This window comes from Ammospiza nelsoni, chromosome 4 (genome assembly GCF_027579445.1).
Source record: "Ammospiza nelsoni isolate bAmmNel1 chromosome 4, bAmmNel1.pri, whole genome shotgun sequence".
In the NCBI taxonomy this organism is placed as follows: Eukaryota; Metazoa; Chordata; class Aves; order Passeriformes; family Passerellidae; genus Ammospiza; species Ammospiza nelsoni.
Genome location: NC_080636.1, coordinates 68827575 through 68854470, shown reverse-complemented (window position 1 = coordinate 68854470; position 26896 = coordinate 68827575). Strand labels below are relative to the sequence as shown.

At 36.8% G+C, this 26896-nt stretch overlaps 1 protein-coding gene across 7 annotated transcripts in view; it reads right to left on the bottom strand.

Moving 5' to 3' along the window:
- The window catches only part of ARFIP1 (ADP ribosylation factor interacting protein 1), a 40827-nt gene that overhangs the window by 2207 nt on the left and 11724 nt on the right, over positions 1–26896 (bottom strand). For 5 of the 7 annotated variants that reach the window (XM_059470839.1, XM_059470836.1, XM_059470841.1 and 2 more), the window contains 6 exons: positions 22106–22220; positions 19493–19588; positions 17923–18032; positions 12681–12902; positions 9121–9278; positions 6812–6986 (listed from right to left, as the gene is read on the bottom strand). In XM_059470839.1, coding sequence (XP_059326822.1) covers positions 6812–6986; positions 9121–9278; positions 12681–12902; positions 17923–18032; positions 19493–19588; positions 22106–22220 — 876 coding nt within the window. The remainder of the gene's footprint in view (positions 1–6811; positions 6987–9120; positions 9279–12680; positions 12903–17922; positions 18033–19492; positions 19589–22105; positions 22221–26896) is intronic. The other 2 variants (XM_059470838.1, XM_059470840.1) reach the window with 2 other exon arrangements.

The following is a 26896-nucleotide window of genomic DNA, read 5'->3' as shown; positions in this document are numbered from 1 at the left end:
GCTGGAGGGCACCACTGTTTTTCCTCTATGATAACAAGCTACAGCCCCACTGATGAAGTCAAAGTTAAGCAAATGTTACATTTCCATCCTAGCACACCAGGAAACCTGAAGCTGTGAATGGACAGCAGTATGCCCAAAGGCATCCATCAATTTCCTCCTGCAGCCAAACCCTTTTCTTTCCTGAGTGTACTCTCAGTCCAGCACACCCCACTCTTGTGTCAGACCCCAAATCCCCACGGTGGTGGCCCTGTACCTGTTTCCAGCCTACAAGGCTGAGCCCAGCAGCAGGCAGCCAACAGAGAGAGAACAGAGCAATGAGGTGGCTGAGTGAGCCTCAAGGGAAGATGTGGGAGGTAACAGATTAAGCTTTCTCTACTCAAATTTTAGATCACTGTCTCATTTTTCAGCACAGTCCACAATGGACAGTCTACTTCTGTCCTGCTGGGAATCAAAACTCTCCTTAGGGCAGGTGTGGCCTGTGCCTACCAGTGGGCCATGCCTGTTTTAACAGGTTATTTGTTATTGGCTACTGGGCTTCTCTGAAATGCACGTAACTCAATACGGAAACACCTCATCTTCTTCATTTAATGAAAGATCTCTAATTAAATCCCCCACCATTATATTTGACATGCTATGACACCTGAAGAGTGCAACATTTACTCAGAAATGTAATAAATATATTATATAAATTCCTTGAGAATAAAGGGTTGACCATGTGTGTGTGTATCCCTGCAGGAATATATAAAAATTCTTCAAAAAGTTAAAATTTCTGATTATATCCCTTTTTTTTAAACTGAGTAGCAGACTCAATTCAAAAATTAAGTAATAACCTCTTCTTTGCTGGCCCAAATTTTCATCTAAGTTGCTTTGACAATCTGAAAACTGGAACCCCTATGTTTTTCCCTATGTTTCCTCTAATAATTCAGGTTAATTTATGCAAATACATGCCAAAGAATAGGTTTTTTGTCTCATTAACAGCATAAAATGATACTTTATACCACCAAAAGGCTCTCCAAGAAAATACATGAGAGATGTAAATGGTTAGAAAGGAATTCCCCATCACACCTTTAGATGACATTTTTTCATTTACAAAAGAATTTACAGAATTTAACATCTAGGAGACACAGGATTTAGCTAACTACACTTGTTCAAACAGAGTTCAAACTATTTTTTAAGTCATAAAAGATGGCCTCTTCTTCAGTTTGTGTGGGTAGACAGGTATATAAACATACAGATTTTTCATCTATAAAAATGTTAATTACCAAAATATTACAATTTATAAGTGGAAAATGTCACAACAACATGAAGGGTTTGCTTTCAAAAGTTTAGACAGAAAGCACAGTGCTTTTCTTAAGCAGCTTCTTTCCTCACTGACATGCAAGACTTCATGCAATCCCAGCCAAGAATTCTACAGAGAAGTACACTCACTGTTATAGCTATTATTAAAATGCTACAAGAGTTTTACTCATACAGTTTATAGGAACGCATATAAAATGGGGGTAACGAACCTCCCCTCCCAGCCCAAGTTCATCAGTCTGAGACTGTATTTGTTACTTTGTTAGGGTAGCTTTTAACATAAACCTTCTGTGAACTGCCCCAAAAATCTTCTGATAATTTCAAAAATTCAGTCAGGCCTAAGCTTAAGGATGTACACACACACACACACACACACACACACACAGAGGCTGGAATTGACAGTGTAGAAGCAGATAATCTGGACTGAAAAAATACTGTTTGTTTTGGAGGTATTTTTTTAACTACTAAAGCTACTTCACTGTATGAGGTTCTATCCCCTAGATCATTGTGGTATAAATTTCATGATTGTTATCAAACTGTTTGCAGAGGTTCAAAGTATTACAACTTCTACTCTTCTCCTTCAGAAGCTGATTGCTAAGTGAATCCCAAAATGATGGTGGGATCTTTTCCATATCTTAATTCAAGTAACTTCAAAATAAAATTTTTCTACAAAAAGACCACTTAAACTGTCTGACAGAATACAAAGAAGGTCTACTATGAAGCAGCAACCAGCAAAGAGGAAAAAAACTGCAACACCTCAGAACACCCAATGTCCACAGCAAAAACACTTGCAACCACAGCTAAGGACTGGATCCCAACTATTCATTTAAAACCAAGTTCAAATTTACCCACTTTTCCCATGAAAGAATCTTTCTCCACCTTGGGGAATGGGTAAATATCTTACCCACTCCCATATCCAGTCCCTGATTGCAATTTCCACACTGTATTTCACCTTAGCCCTCTGTTGGCAAAACATTCATGCAGATATGCAGTCAGCTGGATCAGAGAACAGATCTAGATTAAAATTAAGCAGACAAAAATGTATCTGCTTTAACCTGGATCAGTTCCCCAATCTGATTCTCTGCACAGCTGCACAAACACTTTCACAAACACTAGAGAGAAGGCAATGGGGGAAAAGGGGGGGGTGAAGGGATCACATTTTTTTTGCATCAAAGCCTAGAAACAATTGTCAGATTGCAGCAGTGAAGGCCAACTCTTGATCGCCAAGCTATAGCACCGATCCCAAGAAAGGAGTGTTTGAAGATTTGCCTCAATCAAAGAATGCTAATGGTATGCTGCTAAAATACAGCTAAAATACAGGTTCCAATGTATGACTAACATAGCTCTCAAAAAGCCATCGTGCTTTACAGTTGAACAACAGTTAAAATCTTTGTTCCTTGTTAATTAACTACATATACCTATTTGTTCCTAATTATAAGCAGCGTAAGCACTCTGTAATACAAGTGGCACACATCTCAAAACAAAAAAGAAACATTGTGGATAAGCATAAAAACCTGCAGGTAGACACATCCTACACAGGAGACTTACTTACGTGTCACAGAAGATACTATAGGTTGGACTTGATTTTTCACATGGATGCTCTTAACATTTCAGTTCTTTCTAAATATTGTTCTCTTTGCACACCTCCCTCTGAACACTGTATTTTCTGTGGCACAGTAAGTGCGTATTTCTTTACACCCTCCTCATTCAGCCTCTTTCAGCCATCTCAACGATCAAAAAGACAACACCCCTTTGAATCTATCCATGCATCTGTACTTCCTCACAACCATCACAATACCTTCTCCCAGCTATCTTAATTTGAAGTCATTTAGTCTAAACAGTTTCATCCTCTGGGTCTCCACTGGACTGCAGGTTCATTTGTAGAAGCAAGCATTTAAGAATCAGACTCCTGAAGTACAAATCACAGAAGTGCAGTCATTTTCTTTCTCTGCATAAAATGGTACTTGACATTTCTCAAGTGTGTCCAAGAGTAAGAGGTTTTTTTTACTCAAAATGACAAAACCTTCTAAAACTGTTTTCAGAAATGACAGAAATCTTTGAGCTAAGAACAGGCCATCATCCTTATTTAAAAAAAATAACTATTTTTAAGATGCAGATTTTGAATGCAACTATTATTATAGTCATCAGCAAATGCTACAAACTTCTACAGAACTCTGCCAGCTGGGGATAGCACCAATAAAACTTGTATCAGCATTAAGAAAAATGAGTTCTAACTTCAAGATCAAATGCTGTAATAAAAGTCAATAGAAATCTTGTGTATCTTGGTTTTACAGAAAGAAACTTGCAATTCCAGCTTTACTGTAAATGCAGCTCTCTAAGCCTTTGAGGGCTTTTAATTGAAATATTAGCATATGAACTGAGGAGAACAGGCACAAAGAGACTGCAACCATGTGATGCCTTTTCCCCATACAGGGAAAACCTAGATAGGGCCTTCTAGATAATGGGTTCTTTGGTGACATTTGCAGCACCACAGACCAACTGGAGCCCACCAGCCAGTTAAACTGGCTTCAGAGGTTCTTTGCAACACCATTTACTAGGAACACACTGCTGATAGCTGAACTGCTCCTGACTGAACCAATGGATTTATGCTGCCATAAACAGCAACAACAGGGAAAACCTGAACTAAAAAGTTGTTTCAGGATTATTCTGTTCTAGATCTGATCTCTGCACTTAATTAAGAAATATTATCAGACAGTCACACTGGAACCCATCTCAGTCCTGCCAACCAGTGTTACACGGGAACTCTGCAAAGATTCTCCTGATCTCTCTTTCTGCTCCTCCTGGAATATCAAATACTCTCTCTCCTCCAGTAGCTATTCTCTTTAAAACAGATTCTCATCAAGGGATGAGACTGAGTGTATTTGCTCAGAAAACAAAGTTCTGTTCACCTACACCCATTATAAAAACTTGAATGCCCACTTTATGCTGGGAACAAGTACTTTACAGAAATACACCACCAACAGCAGACAGCACAGAATTGTTGCTGCTCCTGCTCCCTTCTTACACTTTTTTTTTTCAGAAAGGCAGCTGAAGTGTAAAAGGCAATGCTTCTGTGCCAGCAGTCTCAGCCACAGGAAAGAAAAGACTGGCAAACCACAGACTGAGCTTTTCTGTCCAAGGCCACTGCAGTGCAAGCTTCATACACGGCTGCTCTGTGCCTCAGAGCAGGGACCTGCTGGAAACAGCAGCACATCCCTTTCCCTTTCCACTGCTTCTCCACCAATTTATGCCCTTCTTCCCCAAGGCAGGCACAAACCATCCTACCTGCTACTCCTACACTACAGGGTAAGCTGCTTCCTTCACTCCCTTCAAACTACTGCCATGATGACATAATGTCATCTTACACAATAAATAAAAATATAAAAAAAATAAAGTAAAGCTCACCTCAGAAAAGCTCTCAGCAGATAATTATATTTAAGCCAATATTAAAGTGTAAAGGAAGTCCTTTCTATAGCTCATTTGGGAACAAAATTACACACACCCTTTAGTAAATATTTTTACATCTCCAGTGTCAAAACTGAGAAATGTCAACCACTGATAAAAAGGCTTAAGCATGTGAGATTCCCTACTGTATTAATATAAAAGGCAGGAAGGAAAAAACAATCTCTTTCAGAAACAATTTGTAGGCTGTGACTGCTAACAGGATGCTTGGTCTAATTCAAGACTGTCACTAGGAAGACAACTTCTTCAGTGTTCCCTAAGCTATCTAATTTAGTTTAAAAAAATTATGGAAATATCTTTTGTACAAGATGGAAATAAAATGCCTTCGCTCTGAAGCCTTCCTATGCATTTAAACATAAATTGGTGTGTTATATAGATAATGGAAACCATGAGGAAGTAGGGTAACTCCTATTTTAAACTAATTTGAGCTTAAGCATCATAATTCTTGTACAGATATAAGCTGGAAGGATTAAACCATTTTAACAGAGGTACATTGTAGTGGTAGCAAGTAACTTACTAAAAGAAGAAAACAAAGGTGGGGAGAGTAGGAAGACACCTTCAGCATACCTGTTTTCAATCTAGCACAGTTTTAAAACCCAGCTCTCAGGAACATTTTCTAATTTAAGGCTCAGTATCAGCATTTAGATTAGATTCAGCTTCTTCAAGAAAATAAATTTCAATATGATTTTTTTCAATCCTTTTATTTTCCAATTTTTTCAGCAAGAGCTAGAAATACAGTCAGGCCAATGCCAGTTCAGTCACCTGATGATCTGGTTCATCACAAAGCCAGCTTTTGCTGGCTATGTGGCTCCAGATCAGGGAGATCTAAGGCAGATGCCTTAGATGTATGAAGGAACAGTGCTCAGGAGCTGTTTTAAGCGTATATTGTTTTGGAAACCAAAAAGTAGTTTGCTTATTTTCTCAACCGTTGTCTTATCATCTGTTCATGGTTCATGTTTCTTCCCTGAGCCCCACATTTATTCTAAGAAGATGATGCAACTGAATATGTGATAATATATTCAAGAATACAAAATAATAATCCATTTTAATTGGTTTAGCCTGTCCCTATGATTTTTCCTTTAAATTTTCCTCCTTCCAGGCAAGGAGCATAGTTTGCTATTGTAATCTGGGGCCAGTCATGTATTCTTTGACAGGCTGTTGTTACCTGTGTTTCAATTTTTAAAATACGTTAATCAACCCATACTGAAAATGTTAACCCACTGATAATGTTAACCCTGGATAGAGTGACAACTACCTCCTATGTAAGTTTTAATCACCTTTTCTTTCCTCTGAAAACATGGGAAATATAAACACACATGATTATAACCATCTCATTTACCACGAGTAAGAAAAAATCAGATCTTGAAAGACCATAATTTTCACATCTAATTAGAGACAATTTCAAAGGACTTATTTATCAGAGAAAAAATAAAGTTTTATATAGCAGTTTTATCTTTGCCTGGTAGAATAAGAAGGGTAAGAATCCCATCATTAAGAGGGTATAGATGAAATGCAGGGTTGAAATAAACATGAAAAAACCCCACCCTTCAAGCCAACAGTTCAAGAGTCCTGTTTTAAATTAAGAAACTATAAAGGCATTAATTATAGAAAGTAGTACTTCTCAGTTCAAATTCTTAAAAAAAAGCTTAATATTGAAGAAGCCTCCTCAGGGTTCTGTCTCCTTCTTTGTGCATAACCTCTGTGACAATGTTGCCAAATGTACATGTTACTTTGAATATTAAATCAGTAATTTTGTGACTCATTTGACCATAAACATGGTAAACTGGAAAAAGTAATATTTCTGCAAACTTGAAACCTCTTGTATCAACAAGAAACTTACTGTCACAATGTTTGTTATTTGTAGCTGGAGTAGCTGGATTAGGGACTTCTAAAGCTGCTTGCTCTAAAAGTGTGTCCTACAGTGATACAGCAAGAACTCCAAAAATTCAACTTATTTTCCTTGTTCATTCTACTTCTAAATGAATACATATTTCAAGATGTAACAACTTGTAGAACAAAACTCCTAATCATAACATGAGAAGTAGCAGCTTACCTTATTTTCTTCCAAAAATTTCAATTTGATAGATACGTCGTTACGCATTTTGTCGTATTTCTCTTTGTGCACTTGAAACAGTTGCTGTGATTGTTCAATCTTTGGCAGAGTGTTTGCATCACGAGGGCCCAGGTTCAGCTCTTCCAGGTCTGTTCGATAAGCATCGTATTCAATCCTGGCAAGAAAGAGGAGAAGGGAAAAAAGAACCATCTAAGGGCAGTGCCTTAAAAGTGACCTCAGATATAAGTCTAAGTACAACAGAAGATGAACAAAAGAGTTAAGTACAGGGAAAAAAAACCCCAAAATAATAATAAAAAAAAAACCTGGGCAAGTTTTTTCCTCTCTCCTCCTATTCATCAAGCACATTGTATAAAACTGCCTAAACAAGCATCCTCCCTTTTCTCTTCCTGTCTCAGCCACATGCCCTCAGCCCCTCTGTTTTGTACAGGCTTCAGTAGTCAGAGCTTCTCCTGAGACATCTCAACCTACTGACCCAGAAAAAGCTAGCAAATATTTTTCAGGTCATTCTTCTGCTGTTGAATCAGTTCACTGGAGAGTTTGTGTTGAGAGTAAGAGGCAGACCCAGAGCATGACACCCCCTTTAAGCAGATGTTTGAGGAACAGGTCACTTACACCAAACTCTGACCTAAAGCGTTTTCAGCATGCTCCAGGCTGCTCCATATGTATTAATTGGACAGTTTCATAGTTCGTCCACAAATACTTTTCTGAGAACTTTGAAAAAGTCCTATGGAAAAACAGACTGCAAAAAGATGGTGCAGCCCCACCCAAAGCATCACTCTTCCGTCCATACTTTTCTGTAGTTGTCAAATAATGGAACCTAGCATATCCGCCTATTTTAATGGGACAAACCACAATATTTTTGGCCTTTTAAACATGCTTTCTTTACAGACATTTCTTTAAGTGGAAACAAATCAGGATTAAAAACTGGTTATGAAACACAATTTTCAGTTGATGTAACTGCTCAAAAGAAAAATACAACCTTTTCAGAGGTAAAAGCAATAATATTCACAGGGCTCTTCCTCCTGATTCTCACTGCCACTATCATTGAGGATTTATAAGTAATTTATGGCTTAATTCCAAAAAGGAAACCATTAAACTTATCGAGAACTGACAAAGGAGGGGAACAGATGAATGCTAAAGTGCAACAGGGAACAGGAAAGAAGAGGCACAGAAATAAATGTGACTTATTTTCACAGTGCAAAATAATGAACTGGCCATGTCGGTGAAGAACCTTTATAATTTATTTGACTTATTAAAATGGCAAAATATTTGATTTCTTTAGTGAACAGAAAGGGAAAGCAATGAAGGTATTTCAGGAGGGAAGAACCATATATTGAAAATGACTGACAAGAACAACTGCAGCAGATGTATTTTGCATAAATTTTCCAGGGGATACCTGGATATATGAACCAATTTTTTTTTTTTTCAAAACACATGTCAAAAATAAAGCAATACCTTATCTACACATTAATTCTACCTTTCGTGCCTTTGAAAGTTTACCTAAATACCAAAACAATAACCTACTATTTTGTTCAAAAATAAGCATTAGAACAGAACAATTAAAAAAAGGAGGAAATTCCAAATTTAGGCAGTTTGCAATTTTGGAGCTAAAAAAACCCCAAATATCACAAAAAATTATATGTATAAACTGCATCTTTTGTCAAATTAAAAAAAAATGCACTTTATTCTGGTAAGTGAAAGAAAGTAAGAATGGAACCACTCATCAGAAAGAGCTACAAGTCCTTGACAGAAAAAAGGAACCCAGCTTTAGAATACTACGCCACATCTAAAAGTAGCCTTCTCCAGGATAAGAAAGCCATTATTCACTCACTGAAAAATTTCTAGTTTATTTTCCCCTTTCTGACCAAGCCTGAAATGTCTGCATAAAAAACCAAGTGTGAATTGCAGGCATTGTTCATCAACAGAGGCACAAGATGAAGTGTTTTTCAGTCAGAGATTATTTTACCTATTGCAATGCAGGTGGATAAAAGTGTTAATCTTCCACTGTCACGCTACTTAGAAAGCCACCTTAATCTAGCACGTGGGAAAAACCAGCTATAATTACTCCTACAGCTAACAAGTAAAATTCAGTCTACAAGGAAACGTACAAAACATTGGAAGATCTGTGCAATCATCTACAGTTAAACAGAAACCCTCGTTGGATGAGAGCTCTGTTATGAGGTTTTTATCTGACAGGTCAGTCACTCAAATACAAGACCTAAGCTGACAGAGACTCTGCTTCCCAAGGATTAATTCTTAGGGAAAGGAGCTGGACACAGGATAGCTACCTGGCACTTTCGTACTGCTTCACAGTCAACAATGTATCCTCAATTGTTTTATTCACCAATGTGTTCACACTGGCAATAAAAAAGTTAATAGCTCCGAGAAGTGTTTCTCCATTTTTAGCTAGAAGTTTCTGCGTATCTGCATTGTAGCCAAACTCCTCCTATAAACAAAGAACAGAGAAAACAAAGCTGTAGATCAATTGAAATCATAGCATTCATTAGCAACTATATAAAAAAATGCAAACACAGATGTGGCAGGTCTTTCACTTCTGTTTGGGTATGATTATGATTAAACCAATGTTATTTCAATACAATATTTTGTTCACAGTTCTTATGAAATCTCTCCAACATCAGTCAAACATAGTTTATGAATTTTTTTACCACACATGGTGTTAAATCCTAATTTATGTGATTTTTCTGCACTCTGATATCTTGAATGTTACTTAAAATCAAGTGCTAATGCAATCTTCACAGTCATTCAGCAGAGTTTTAATCCATCATTTCTCATGGTTGTCTAGGCAATACTTTAAGAAGAACAGAGACACTGCTACATTAAATACATTAAATGTAACTAAATTCACAAGGGCACACAGCATTAATTAGCTATTAAGTTTTATTCTTACATTCTGGAAAGGAGCACTGCAAAAAACCCCAACATCTATCATGGTTTAATAGGCTGTAAATAATTGAAGAGCAGAGCATTATAATGAATAGCAAATAAAAATTTTAATGTAGCTCATCCATAAATTTCAAAGAGATGAGGGCAAAATTATTTCCAAGGCATTTTATTCACATTTAGACATATGTTTGTCCATGTCTCTTTGTTAACAGCAGAGTAAGCTGAGCAAGGCTGCAAAGATTTTCCCAATGCATGGATGCCAAATGAATCCAATTATTATATCTATGTCATCCATATAGCATCTCCATATTCTACAGATGGGAGTTCTCAGAAAAGAGTACAATCCCTGGTTGTAATGACTATAAAACACACTAGGTTCCTATTTGGAACTTTGGTCTTTTTAGGCCTGCACACTGCCAACAACTGACTCAGAAGTGCTCTGTTCTCCCAGCTTCTTTTCATCTGTCTAGAAAATGAGCACCAGAGCCAAATGATATTTCATGTTAACAAGTTCACAACAGTAAGGGTAATAGGTAATTGGCAATGGTAAGGGAAGAATCCTCTAGAAAAGAAGGTGCAGTGGAAGTGAGAAATTGAAGGAGAAGAAAAAAGGAAGAGAAATCAGGGCAAGTTTTTACGAGCTAAGCCCTGTAAACACTGCTAAAGATCTGTCATCTTTGCTTTGTACAGCTGCCTGGGCAGCAAAAGCACTTGACTAAATTGCTACAGATTTTGCTGGGAAAAAACCAAAGCAAGTATTTTCCAGCTGGCTTTGCTCTTACATTGCCAGCTACACAGCTAACACGAGTGCTAGCACAGAGAAGAAATAGCAGCATGCTGGCAGAGACAACAGCAGTAGAAGTGCCCCTTGCAGCAGCTTAGTCCCATCTATTCTTCCTCCTGCAGGCAAGACTGCAATTAGTTTTCCAGCTGGTCTCTCACACAGATCATGCCAGACCCAAATGAAAACACCATCAGTTCAAAGGGGGAGGTAAGAAGGATGGGCCAGCAGTGGCCTGCAGTACTAAGGAATATGCTGACCAACAATCATGTTCCCTTCAATGGCTCATAGTTTCATACAAACTTTTCAGTTTTGTCCATGACCTCTGTGGATACCTCTTACGAAACACACAGGAAATCCTTTCTACACCCAGAGTTTACATTCAGTTCATACTCTATGCTCAGATCAATTAAAATTGGGATTCATCTGCCTATATAATTAGAGGCATATGAGCCTGGAACCAGCAGTTATCTTTGGATCCAAAAGAGAAACAGCAACCCATTCACATGAAGTAATACCTCACCAGATACCACATAAAAAATTTCTTGTGTTATCATGTTTAAAAGAAAAAGTATTACCTTGATACTCGGGGGGGGGTTTGATTTTACTTAAGCTTATATACTGTTATCACACTAAACATGAAAGACTAACTGTTCAGAAATGTTACTTTTAGTCCTGCACAAGTTTTAGAGGGAAAAACCCAAATATCCAAAAGTAGGCCTGGCTACAGATGATAATACATTACAGATTAAACAGAGGGAAAACACAAAAGGGAAAGAGAAACACCAGGCAAATCTCCAGGAAGCAAAGGTTAGATAACTCTCATTACAGCAGCAGAAACCTTTATTTGGTTTTCATCAACAACCCCATTCAAGAATCCACACAAGAGATGAATGACAGAAGCAAAGTCCAAGACCAATACAAGATGCTGAAAGAAACTGGAAGATCAGTATTCCCATTAGAAGTTACAAGCTAATCATGGGAAAAACCCCAAGATTCATTAAATGAGCATGATGCCAGATTCCATCCAAGTTTTGGAAGAAACATCCAGTTTCAGCACATACTTCACAACAATCACTAAGATCTGCCACAAACCACATGCCCATATTTTTGTCAAGAATAAACTGATTATCAAAAGCTTCTTTTAGCAGATAATTTAATTTCTTAGCTGCTAGAAATGCTCTACATTCACAGATTTTCATCTGTCAGACTAACATTAAAAATTCCTCCACATTAGTGTAGGAGTTTCACATTTTTTCAGCTAGCTATCACTTAAGGTTCCTCTGTGCAAGCATGAACTCCACCTACTCCCTTAAAACTCAATGGGAAAAGTCAATTATGAAAAGACAGATGTTTTTAAAATCACAAAGATAATCTGAGCTGTTTCAGCAGCTATGTTTCAGGGAATTATTAAACCATTTAATATTGGTTTTCCAAAGGATCAAATTGTTTTAACTTTGCAAATGCAGAAAAAGCAATGTAGAAGCAAGCCAGATACTATACTCTGTAAGCAACATGCATCTTGTCTCTCTTGACAGCAAACAGCTTTACCACTGGCAAAGGAAAGTGCCAGTGTTACATAAACTTCTAAACCATGGAATCATAACAACCCAGATATCTCAAGATTGCCTCTCTTGCTCAGCAACTCCAGACAACATAAGAATACAGATTAGTCTTATTAGTAGGAAAATTCTGATTAAAAAAGGACTTAGAGATCAAATCTCAATGCTTAAATATGCTACAGAAAAATAATTTACTCACATTAAATGTGCCCAAGTGAAGTAATGTGCCCTAATCTACTTATTCCCAGGCACATTCCCCAAAGACATCTTGTAATTGAAATGACGTAACACTCTGGAACACTTTGATGACATTTCATTAGGTGCAAAATTAATACTAAAGTGCATTTTCTCTACAAAGCAAAATTGTCAGTTCTTGAGTTCAACCATCAACTAGAGGCTAACATTTAAGAAACAATAAAGAACTACAGTAATTTCAATAATTTCATACAGTTTTAAGTGTTTTCAACACAAAGAGTATCTAATATATTGTTAACTGCAATGTTTATAAAAGTAGCTGCTAGGTAGCAGACACCCTGCACGTGTCAATTAGGCTTATCTTCATCTCTGCTGCTGTATTTTTTTAACACTGTAAAAGTCTTACATGAAGTTCCAATGATTTCAAACTCAGGTCAGCAAATGCATCTCCAAGTTGCCTTTGGGTATGTACCATCTGGAAGAGCTGTGTGGACAGTGTCTGTGCCAGTCTCAAGATATTTTCATATTTTTTTTTGTTGTCTCTCAATATATCTATCTGAGCTTCTAGTTCCAGGTCTACTGTTCTTGAGCCACGACCCAGTTTTTCAGAGATGATCTGACGTGTACACTGCAGAAAAAAAATTAAATTATAAAGATTCAAGTATATTCAAGACAACACAGCATACACCCATTTTCAGCTTCAAGGGACATATAATTACACACAATTCTTTCACAACCACCCCTCCCAATATAAGTTTGCACAACAAACTGAAAAAACAACACAGTCTTTAGAAGTTTATCAGGACTCAGCAAGAACAGCTGGACAAGTCTCAACTCCTACTAAGATGAATATTCAAGTTAGCAAATCAAGAGCATAACTAATTGTTTCTCAAGTAAAAGAACACTTATCTTTGTATAGGTTTGGTGAATCTCATTAAGTTAAAAGAAGCATTTTAGCCCCTTGCATTTAAGTCAGTTTATAGTACCATATACTATACAAAAATGTCTAGTTAGTAATCTTTTGGACTTTGTCTACCAAGTATCTGATCAGAGCATCCATGTTAAATTTTCCAAAAATGTTCATTTTGAGTTTTTTTTTAGGGGGCAAGTAAGAAGGTGATGGTTTTCAGCATGGTTTTTTTGAAGCTGAATAGGAAACTGGGAGCTCCTACTGAGAAATACACAAGAGTATTAAAATGCACTTATTATTTACACATCTATAAAATGGAGATGATTTACTCAGAAAGGCTATTTCTTTTCTGTCATGTCAAACTCTTAGTAGGCTTGCAGTTCATTAACACACTGAGCAGGAAATGTGCTCTTATGCAGCTGTAGACACTCTCACCCAGCCTATGGCTGTGACAGAGCAGGCTGCTACCACATTCCATGGATCTGTGACACCTTCTCTGCCAGAGATTCGAGCCCAGCTTGGCAGTGAGCCTCCCAAGATGCACACTGGGGATTTCCCTTGACTGAGACACAGGAGAAGCCATTTGCAAAGCAGATATGTAGCAAAGCTATACAGTTTCTCTATGGAAAGCAGAATTATTTACTGCTCTACTAAGTTACTTGAAGTTAGTCTGTGGTCACAAGGTGTGAAGGAATAACCAACTTACCAACTTAGACATATGAAAAATTACTGCTAGAAACAAAAGGTACAAAGAAATTAAGTTAGTAGTCAAGGCCCCAACTACTCTGAAAGGACTTAACCTAAGCACAAAGCTGCTATTTTAAATTTTATTTTTGTGAAATAATGCCCAAACTTATAATATAACATACTCCCCAAATACTCTAGAGCACTGGATTTTCCAGGGTTTCCCAATTCAAGGACTTTAGATTAATACCATCTTTACTTGTGCCCAAAGGAGACGCATATTCTACCTGCTAGAATTTCCATGTCCCTTCTTAACGTGATAGAGGAACACAGGAGAGACTCAGGAATGACCAAGGAGATCAAGTTGGTCATGACCCATGAGGTTTAGGTCAGAAGATACAGACTATTTGGGCTACTTTGTTAGAGTCCAGTAATTGACAAGAAAAAGCACAGCTAATCTAGGTGACATTTGTCTGCTAAGCATCAGAAATTCAGGAGAGCATAACAAATCATAACAGAGAATACAACTTTGCTACCAAAGACTCCATGAGAAATTGCAAAATACAGCTCAGCTCTAAGTGTGCTCAGAGCATAAATAAGCCTTTCAATAGGAACTGTGGAAGTGATGGTCAAATTTTGGCTATTTTCCAAAAGAGCTGACGCACACACACACACAAACCCCCACGGAAATGCAAGAGAAAAATCTGAATCATGGAAAGCAAAATTTTTGAAAGCAAGGATAAATTACAAGTGAAGGAATTATTTTCAGCCAAGGGGTATTTGCTTCATAAGTCACAGAAAAATATCTTTAAAGGCCCAGCAGTGACAAGTGAAGAAACACCAGTAATTGGAAAGACTTACACTGGATACTTTGTTAACTCAGATGTAGCAAAAGACAAAGAAAATGCCCCAATCTATTTTGATTTACTCCAGCTCTAAGGGGACTAGTACAAGCACACAAGTTGCTCTATATTCTCACTAGCAAAGAAAATTCCATGCATTAATTCCATTGTGCTTTGTCCTAAGAGTATTTATAAAGGAAGCTATCATAGAAAAGACCATGCAACTCAAAAAAGTCATCCAATGCAAAGCTTAAGAAAAATTCAGAGAAGAACTCAGAGAAAAAAAGGTTACCAAAATACATTGTATATGCCAAAGATGAACGGAGGCATTACTGGACATGTCTCAGAAATAAACGTTCTACTAACCCAGTGTTAGAGAGGTTTGTAAAACAGGTTTGCCTTTTTTTCCCCCTCAAAATTTAAGTTGTATGAAAAACAAAAAGACAAGCTTGTTGGAATTGCTGAAAGTCAAGAAGAATCTTGACTTTCTTGGGCCTAAATGTTTTTGCTAAACTGCAAACCACTTTCTCATCCAAAGGGGAAGGCATGGGCAGAAGAAAGAACAGAACAAGATCCTGTCACTAGACTATGAAGGGCAATTTCTCTTCACACTGATTCATGATTATTAGGGAGCACTTGACCAGAGAATGTGAATGGCAATGGTAGTTACAAAGGCATTTATAGATGGGAATGACTTCTAACATACCAATAATTTGGATTTCTCAACCCCTGATACAGACACCATGGTATAGGACCTACTCATGTCAGATTCCTAAAGAACTTCCTAACAGCAAATTTCATCACTAACTCCCCTTGTAGATTACTGTCTGGTACATTGATACCAGGGATTTTAAATTCAGAGGGATTCAAGTGCTGACACTTACTCCTGTCCTTTATTTCTGCATCTTCAAACCTATGAACAGTTAACTATTATGAGATAAGGAGGACACTTCTTCCCATGATCTCCCTGATGGGAACCAAAGCAAGCCAATATGTCCAAAACTTTAAATATTAAATACTCATATTAAATAGTTTTTTGTACAAAGCCTACGAGACAAATGTATGGCATCTCCAAGTACAGTTGCACAATACTCTATCAACTCAAAATGAATTTGTAAGTTCTATGAATGGTCTTATACCACAAAAAAAGAGTGAGCAGCAAGTCAATATGGGAAAGATCATAACTGACACATCTCCTTAGGCATGTTCAGGAATAGGTTCAAGTAAACATGTTGTTTTCTGAAACTGCTAGTCTTTGTTTGCTAGGTCATTTCTGGTGTGATTCTGGATCTCAACAAGGGGAAGGCTTAAGCCATAAAAAGAAAACTAAAAACCTTAACTTTGCAGATGCTACAGCCAAAGAAATAGTGTTCTAAACAAAGAACATCCAAGACCCTTTTTCGCAACTTTTTCACTAGTCCTCTGGCTGATGGTTCATGTCAGTGAGTTTGAGACGTGAGTTTTTGTGGGTTTGTTTTCTAAATCAAGGTACCAAAAATACAGAATAAGGTCAAGTCCTGTCCTATTTAGTCACAGTATAGGAGATTTGATCCCAAGAGTCAATGTTTTAAAGAGACAAGAGAATTTTAAAGAACAGCTTCAGCTGAATAGCACATATTCTGATTGCACCACAGCACACTCCAAAGTAGCTGACAGACAAAATCACACAGTGGGTCAGGTTGGAAAGGACCACAGTGGGTCCCCTGGTTCAACATCTCTGCTCAAGCAAGTTCATCCCAGAACACATTGCACAGCATTGTATCCAGAGGGTTTTTGAGTATCTTAAAAATACTGAGTGAGGGAGACTCCATAACCTCTCTGGGCAAACTGTTCCAGTGCTCAGTCACTGCACAGTAAAGAAGTTCTTCTTCATGTTCAGGTGGAACTTCCTGTGCATCAGGTTCTGCCCACTGCCTCTTGTCCTCTTGCTTGGCACTGCTGGGAAGAACCTGGACGCATCCTCTTGGCCCTCTCCCCTCAGATACTCTATAGGTATTCATGAGGTCCCCTCTCAGTCATCTCCTCTGCAGGCTGAACAGGCCCAGCTTCCTCAGCCTTTCCTCATTGAACGCTGCTCCAGTACCCTCACCATCTTTGCTGCTCTCCACTGGACCAGCTCCAGGAGCTCCATGTCCCTCTTGGGCTGAGGAGCCCAGGTCTGGACACATCACTCCAGATGTGCCTCACCAGGGCTGAATAGAGGGACAGGATCATCTCCCTCAACCTGCTGGCAATGTTCCTCCTAAGGCACCCCAGGATACCATTGGACTGCAACTCCTTTGCTTGCTACAATGTTTAGATGACAAGAAAAGTAGCAAATCTAAAAGCCAATTCATTAGACATAAAAAAGAAATTTCTGATTCTAACAGAAAGACAGCATAAGCATCCGCTAGGGATGCTCCATCCTTGCTTCTCATCCCCACTGAGAAGGATGTTCTTATTGGGACATAAAGAACACTGGAGGGATTCAGACTTTCCTTGCCACAGAGTGTGAATTTCTTCATGGTTTGATGTAGACCTCACCGATGCACCTGCTCACAACTCTATTATTTAAGATGTGGGCATAACAAGAAGCTATTTTTCAAAACTGGTCTTTCTTTAAACTTTTGACAGGAATGCATTCCCTGACAATTGTTCCTTACCTTATAGCTTTTTAATGAGTGTCACTTCTAGCAAACTGGTGTGATTTAAGCACCTTTTCATTATTTTTACATTACTCTTTTAATTTCATCAAACTCAACTGATCATGAAGTAGCAGCATATAAAACACACACAAATTGAAGCAACTGTTACCACACTAAGAAAAAGCAATCAGCCAAGATGAAACAAAACCATCAGAGTAGCAATTAACAAGTTTTGAACTTCTAGATACCCCTGATTTTTTCACATCAACTAAAATCTTACTGCATCCACAGTCAACTCAAAAAGAGCAAAAAATATTTAATTCCAAGCTTTAGTGCTGAAATCTCTACATTCGGAATGACGAAGGGAACATTAGAAATGGAACATTCTTTACCTTGCTAAATCAGTAATACCTATTAAAGATTTCCACATTGCACCAGGGATTTAACAAAGAATGTTACACTTAAATTAAGCCTTTCTTATACATTCTTGCTTATGCTCACTGCCACAACAGCTTACTTTCATACAGATCTATTCCTATCTAGTAGCAAACTCACTTATAGAATACATACACACACATAGCTGCATACCTTGTAAGTGTTCAGGCTCCACTTTCTCACCAATTCCAGTTTCTCCATCGCTGGATTCTTCACTTCATCTGCTAACACAACAGGTCCACTCTTCTGCTGGGCTCTGCCCCCTGTGTCAGACACAAAGCAAATCTTCAAGGCCTTGGGTCTGGGCTTTTTGTTTGTTTGTTTTAAGGAATAAGTAGCAGGTATGGAAGATTTGTGCAATTGTACATCCAAAAGCAGAGCAACGTGACAGTATGAACTTAAGATGAATAAGAGATTTTTAAAATCATTTCCAGAAAGAAAGACTTATACTAAAACTGATATAAAATGTATATGTATATATATATATATATATATATATATATATATATATATATATAATCACTATTTCATGAATAGGCTGAATTAAGCATACTGAAAACTTAAAACAGCTTTTGAGACATGCTTATTCTTATTATTTTTGAGACATTTATATCTATGTTTAAAAATTCCACCACTCTTTGAACACTCTTTTGCATTTAATCAATCTAAAAGTCTGTTTACAACCTTAAGGCCATTAAACAACAATTACTGGCATACTGTTGTCATGAAGTACAGAGTTTTTAATCTTTTCCAATGAAAGTCATTCTTTCCAGAAGATGTGTTCAGCCAATATTTAATTTATTTATTTCAGCTTTATTAGCTCATTCTATTACGAACAATTAATTCTACAAACCAGCAAAGAAGAGATTTAAAGCAACTAACTAAAATACCTAGGGCAAATCACCACACACAAACTGCCATTATTCAGCATTTTCAAGCTAGTATGGGATATCATGTGGATTCCATGTTTCAATTTTGCAAAATTTCTAGTGTCCTAAATATTAAAAACTGCTAAGTATCGTCACTTTTTAAGCAACATTTTTATTTATCATGTCCATATTCATTTTAACTACCCCTGACTCTGATCCCTACTGCTACTTACAGTCACCTTAGTCTTGCCAAGTTATTTATGCAAGCAAGAGTTTGGAAAAAAGTCTATACAGATGCCTCAAGATATTCCTTTAGCATCAAGTTCTACTGTGTTCTTACATCTTCAACATGCTGTGCAAACATTAAGTAATTAACCCTCTCAACACCCTTATGAGGTAACTGAGTTAAGTTTTCTCCTTTTATGTAGGAGGAAGCAGGACTAAGATGTTAAGTAATTTGCCCATAGGCACAAAATGAGTCAAGTGGCAAAGCTGAGTTGGGGTGTTGTGAATTCCTAATGGCTGCCCCCATAGTCTATTGGAATATATGATCATTTAGGAAAAAATACTGAAAGTTTCAGCTTTAACCTAAAGAAAAGATTTTGGCCACTCCTATTTTACCTACTGTTACTTATCATTAATAGTAATTATAATTTTAATTTTACGGAGTAAAAGCAGCTCAGAGAGAGGAAAGCAGAAGTTAATTTGTCAACTGTTGAAGTCAGAAGTAAAAGCCACCAAAATCCCACAGAAATTTTATCTCCAACTAACAGTACATCAAATAATTAGAAACATGGAAGGGTTAGTACAGTCTCAGCAGAGACAAGGGCGTTATCCATTCAGAGCTTTAATACCTGTGGGAATAATTAAATCACAACCTTGTCCAGCCAGTCTGCTAGCTGCTGCACTGCTAGGAGATATAACAGATGATTTGGGTGATGCTGAGGAACCTGAAAACGGGACATTTAACAATGAAAATACATCATCTTCTCTTCAAAGTGAATGTGCACTCTTACAGAGACACATTTTCAAAACAAAGAAACATTTGCTTCAGCAGCTTTAGAAGTATTCACAGAAAAGCTGCTGGAATTTCTGATGATAATGTTTTTTAAGAGGTGCATCTCTCCATGTGAACTACTCCAAGTTTTCTTGATTTAATCTTTTTCTCTAGGTCATGATGACCATTCTTTTTTTCTGTAAGAACAATCAAAGTATAACTGAAGGGCTCATCAGTGAAGCACAGACCATAAACAGAAAATTCCATGGAAGATTGTTATATAACAATCCACAGCTAAAACACTCTTTTGCAAGTCTAGGTAGAATTCACTCTGCACTGTCACTGAATGGTACTTAAAGCATTAAAGGGTGAAGTAAGCCCTGAAATCTCTGCCAATTTCAGATACACTTTATTGACATCGGCTCTTAAGTCTGTGTAAGCATGCAGCAATAAGTTATCCTGAAGGTCATACAAGTTATTAGCCATGAAAGTATGTAAACTCATTCCCAAATGAAAGATTTTACAGCACTTGTTTTTTCTCTTAAAAAAACAAACAAACAACAAACCAAACAAAAAACCCCAAACCAAAACGCAATCAACTTTAAATGACCTGCACTGTGTGTGTTCTCTAAGCTGTTTTAGGATTATGCTCATTATGCTTTTCAGAGCTCTGCCACTCTTTCATAACAGATAAATCTTAAGCAGCAACCTTATTGAATTTTCAGGATTTAAAAAAGAAGTAAGCTTTTCCTCTGTAGTGATGAATGACCACCATACTGGGGAGGAACTTTATTTACTTTTGCTGAGAAATTCCAATATACTTCAGGGCTAACAGTGTGCTGAGGGGAAAGAAAATTAAACCTAAACTTTGCAGTTTTGACAAAATTTAGTCATCAGTAACACCAAAAACATCACTCAAAGTAATCGGATCAACAATCAGCTTTAAAACATTCCACAGAGCACTGCTAACATGGGGAAAATAAATCCAATGATTTGGATCCAACTGCAGAGAAAAGATGAGACAAAGACAGCTCACTTGCTGTGTCCCTCTGTAGATATACATTGCATAAGAGCTGCAACTGAATTCATCCAGGCATAGAAGTTTGACTGCAAGATCTTGCCTGAATCATTTCAGCAAGCGAGCCAAGACAAGCAGTTAAAAAAATCCTTATCATTTGACAGAGTATTAACACAGCCTTATGCATGCTTCATCATTCAACATCCCACAAATCCTAAAAGCCCTTCCCCTCCAGTACTGTCTACTTTGCATTCAAAAGTGAAGCCCTAATAAGGACATTCAAACACAAGACAGAATTTGAAATAGGGCAATCATTCAACTTTTGTCCATGGTTTCAAAGGAAGCCCTAGCTTTTACCACTTGTCTCTCTGATTTTGTTAGAACATCAGGAAAAATCCCAAGAAAACACCCTTGGAGAAAATCTGTGATACCCAAAGTGTCCAAAGCTCAAAATTTGTGTACAGAAATTTCCACAGAACATTTGCATTTCAAACACATTAGTGTAGCTTGAAACATCTTCAGACACTTTTCCCTTACAGGCTAATACACTTAACAGCTGCAACAGTTATCCTGGTAATAGAATACAAAAAAGCAGGAATGGTGAGCAGTTTGCCATCTGCTCCAGTTTTTAGCTAGATATTTTGCTATTTTCAAAGGCATAAAGAAACACAGCATTCACTTTGTAATATATGTAAAGTACAACATGTAAATCAACTGTTTTCATAAGCAAAGAATTTTACCAAACAGGAAATGAAGCAAAATGTAAATTAAATTTATGACTACAAAGAGCTTATTTTCATAGCTGCACAACTGAGATAATTTCAAATTTTCTACCTTTAACAGCTTCAAATCAGAAGCTGTTAAAGGTACATAATTCATTGAATACCATTTGCCCATACAATATCATGGTATTCTATTGCTCTTAGATAGGAAATAGTGACATTATTGGCTCGTCTATCACTTTGTATTTCTCATTGTTTAATATCACTTAGATTCTCTAAGGCATACATTAATACTCCCAAGAAGAATCCCACTTTTTGATCTGCTCTCAGTAGGTGAAGTGTGTATAACAAATAAATAACTCTCCAGTTATGTTTCAAATCAGAACAGTAACCTGCAAAATGTGAAGAAAACTTAAACACAATGCAATAGTAAAATTCTTCAGCCTGACACCAGTTCAAGGTGCCCAAGGCCTTCCCTTCCCATAAGTGCAGACCAACTTAACACCAAGTAGTTTCCTCCAGTCCCTTGACAGATACTGCAAGTGTAGCATGTATTCTCTTATTTTAACAACCCAGCTAACAGGAGACGATAAACTGGTTGTCACTAATGCAGATCTCAAATGTGTACATTCATCCAAATTGCTCAAAGCAGTTACAGAACATTGTATTCTGACCATGTAAGAATATGACTAAAGATTTTAAATTGAGAAATATAAAAAAAAGCACTTACCTTTATTTGGAAACTGCCCTGCCTCAACAACTCCCTCTTTGGCACCATCAAAGCCATGAGATGTTATTTTGGTTTCAGAAAGTCCAAGTCCAACTGGTAATGAACATTTCAAGTCCTGGAAAATATATGCATAAAAATGGAAAGTTAAAGATTAAAAAAAAGCAATTAAAGTGACTCTAAAGTATTATATTACAGTTTCAACAGCTCTCAGACAAGCAATTCTGCCTTTAGCCTAGAAAGTCCTTGCTGGTATCACTGCTTTCTACTAGTATGCACAAATAAAAGACAAATGAATGAGAAACAGTGTAAGTATAGCCTGAATATTTATTCTAGATATTTTTGTTATATTGATGGCCAAGTAGAATGCCATGTCTTAGAGAAGCAGTTACCAAAAATGTGGCCAGAAGCATCATGTTATGTGGTCCGAAGCTGGTCCAAGCAGCTATGTCAGTTTAATAAAGTGTCCAGTTAAAAACTGTCAGGGGTGCAGAATCATGCAAGATTATCAAGCAGAAAACACTTTACAAACCAAAAATATGGAAGCAACTATCATAATGTTGAAGATTTTAAAAAAACACTAAGCACGGAATAGCCCTAAAGTTCATAGCATCCTCATTTCTTATGACTAGCACATTAAATCTTTTCAATATTTTACACAGAAGTGACATCCAGAAAGGCATCATTTAAACAGCTTCTTTCTGAGCACCTAGTCTGCATCAAAAGTGCTCAGAGCACAAAGCTGCCACTTACTTTTGTTTGCTTTTGAAATCCCTTCATTTAAAATTGCCTGAGATCACCTTGTTTAACTTTTGAGGGCTGGATCAAGTATTTCAACCAGCTCCCAGGTAACCAAAGTCTTCACTGAAACCCAGCACAGGCCTAAGAAAGACCCCACACACCACAGCTCACGTATCATCCTACTGGCCATTTTTGCTGTCTTATCTACCTCTACAAAAAAACTCCCCACAGGTTTCCTGGACTATATTTCCAGTGATCTAATTGAAGTTTAAGCCTCTGGTGTTATGCAATTAGACATAGTACTTTAAAAAAGTTCAGGTTTTAAAGCGATTTAAAACCATTTATTGATGAAAGTAAAAAGTGAGTGAAAAAGTACTATGAAAGTGAAAGCAAAAAGGTAAAATGTAGCAGCATGTGGCTACAATGACAATACAAAAAAATAAAAGCATCAAGAAATCAGAAAACTGTCAATGTCTGGAGTCCGGTACTATTTTGCATCCCCTCTGCTTCCATACAGAGGTAAAAAAGGGGGAAAGTATCAAGAACCACCAGAGAAAAGCCATACATAACTCAAAGATGTCTATGTCCAGACACAGATAGTAACTGTGTGTGATCCATGTAATGCTTCTAATTACAAAGAAATCACAACCTTTAAAATCAAATCCATGTTTGACCTATAACTGCAGTCACTCAATCCGCAAACCAGAAGCAAGTTAGTGCATAAGAATGATGCTGATACTGCCTAGAGGCTCAGATTGTCAAGAAGTAGTTTTGGATCACATCTCCCCATATTTATTTTGATGTCTTCAGTTTAGGACAAACCCCTGGGAAGAGCAAAAAGGAAGAACTACAAATATATGAATTCCAGCAAAATAATTTTTCCATGTGAATTCCAGAAATTTCACCAACATCAAAAACCCAGCATGTTACTGCAAAGAGTAACCAGTTCCTACAGCCAAACTTTCACTGACATGAACAGGCTATGTGATAATAGATCATGCCACATCTGTGTACCTGAAGCACCATACCAAAAAAAAAAAAAAAAAGAAAAAGAAACAGCATGAAAAACAAATAGTAGTCACATGCAGAACCTGATCTCCCAAGTTATGCATGTCAGAACTTCAGATTCATACTGTTTTCAGTCTTCACAACTGACTTAACACCGGTGCTTCCATTTAAGTACTTGCAGTAGGTGGTATGCTGGAAAGCCTTTGCTTCAACTTAGTTTAGCTAAAAAAGACCATTTAACTCAAAATGTAGCAAGTCACTAGAAGCTGAAAAAGCAGAGAGACTTGAAAAAGGATAACCAGATCGCAGAGAAGATGCACTGATTTCAAAAAAAGGATATACGGCATGAATTATTTTTTTCCTGAAGGCACCCTGGCGTGACGTGCAGTTTTCAGAAATATCCAAACCTGAAGCCAAACAACTGTAGACAGCCAACCTGCTTAAGCACGTTCGCAATAGGAATCTAAGCAACCATCTGTATTTAGGGTTAAAATGCAGAACAGCTGCTTTGTAAAGACAAAAGTTTGTATCTAAACCTAAGCAACTGCACTACTTCCGTACACTTAATGTAATTCTAACCTGAAGTTAAACACAAGATGAACAAACTACAGAATTAAATAAATCAAAATACTACAATGCATCCATCTCTTAAATAAAAACTTGGTATTTGGAATATGAAAATTTTAAAGATCTACAACTGTGCATACATATACCAGAATTTTTACATGAATCTATATACATATATATGTATACAAACACATATTCGTTTGAAGAGATCTACTTTTTTCCCATTGTCAAAAAGGCAAAGTTCAATTTAAAGAAAGGCAAAGTTCAATTCAAACCCCTTTTTCTATACCTCAGTTCAAATGCATCTTTGTGAAGAATGATATTCTTACATACGAATTTAAAAGAAAATTTTACCACTTGTTGATTAACACATGACCAGAATTGACAAAAAGTCAGTCATTATCAAAACAAGACCTTTTCGTTGTTTACAAACATGCAAGTTACTGTTCAAGGGAGACACACTGCTGCATGTAAACCAAAAGTTTTAATGTCATTCTTGCAACTGATCGTGCTTGCTTTTCTTTTCTTTACACAAGTGTAGATAAACAAAAAAGCTACCAAAAATCTGTATTCAAACTGACAAAACAGTTTATTCCTTCAATAACTTACAAAGAGGGATAATTTAGAAACACTATAAAATGTCACACTTAAGGGAAGGTATGAGTGTACTTAATGTTTGAATGGTAAGAAGGCAACATAAATAGCTTTGTTTTTTGTTCCCACTAAATGTAAGTTAGGTTCTTACAAGATAGGAAGCGAGGACAGATTCCCCTACTACCATAGAATGATTATATTTTGGTAATGTATTGTTCTTCCAGCTAAGTTTAAGACTTTCCCCCTTCTTTGTAAAAGGTAAATTCAAGTCTTTAGAATTGATCAAGATTTATTGATACACAGCAAGCCTACAAATCTATTATAGGATCACCATCACCAAAAAACAAATAGAAAAATGCTTCATTAATAATTTTTATTTGTATGAGGCTGAAACCATGTTTATGCATTTATCACCTAGCAAAAGCATTTTAATTTTCTAAGGTCACTGAGACCCAGAGCTAGAGGTATAAAAAAACCACAACTCAGAAGATTCCCAAGTTAAAAGACTGCATTACCTACTCCATTCTCATTTAGCAAGAAGCAAAAGCATGAAATATGGCTGAAAAGAATAAGTGCACTACCCTAATTAGCTCTAGTCAAGACTATTCAAACCTGTATGTCATAGAATATTTAAGCCATTTTAACCATTTGTTAAAATCCCATTTTAATGACTTCAAATCACTGTATTAAACTAAATATATTTTAGTCAGGTTAGGCTTATTTACACAACTCTATTATACACATAATAGACTTGTTTGATGAACCAGTATGAATTTTTGACATAGCAGTCCTGTTGAGACAGTAGACACAGCAAAGAAGTCATTCAGAATGCATGTTCATGAAGGAATGTTGGCTGAATTACCAGACTATTTCCAAAATGATACTTCCCAATCATGCTATCCATAATAATCTAAAATGAAGAGGGGAAAGACAAGAACTGTACTGTTTCTCCAACAGCAGAAACCAACCCAGCCAAAACTTAACTTATAGAAAGTTACTTAACTAAGGAGCAACTAAGGAAACAACACTGGATTAATTTCTTAGTTATACTACTCCATTAGTGATGCATCACTAAACATTAACTTCTGCTTAATACCAACAGGAGGTTTGACAGATAGTTTTAATTGCCTTTAATACCTTGAATTAAGGTATTCTTAAAACCTCACACCAATGGCTAGTTCAACAGTGGAACAACTAGTATCAAACCAATCACATGCTTGCTTGTTTTTAATGGTGGATAACATTTTAAATAAAACTACTCAAGTTGACTTCAGGAAAAATTTACAACATATCTATCTGATTGTAAAGTGTGATTACAAGCCCTATGGAACAAAAGGTTATGCAGATAGACATAATGTCTATCCAGTAAGATACAAGGGCTCTGAACTTTTAACTTCTTGTCAAAATCACGTGCAAGTAGAGTTACTCATATACATTCAGCAGTTTCTTTTCCTCTTTGCCCCATTACATCACTCAGTTCCTGTTTTCCATTAATTGAGACACTAGATGCTCACATCAGTATAAATTCAACATAAATAAATGGGAGAAGACCTGAAGGCTTTAATCTTGAAGTGGCAAATAACAGACTAACACATTTCTTCTATTCCCCAATACACTGCTCTTCAACGAGAAGACCTTTTCTACTACATCCTTTTGATTTACCTAATGCCATACTACAATCCTGTTTTAATTTCCTTCCCATTCTCATCATTAACAGACATATTTTTGGTTTTTCAGACTGTATGAAGAACATGTGACTTTTTTATCTCCTCAAACCAGTTTTCTAGAACAGATACAGCTCTAGAAATATATTTTAAATCAATCCTACATTAATTAAAGTAAAATTACCCTGAGTAAAAATCTAACTATGTCAGTCAACATAGC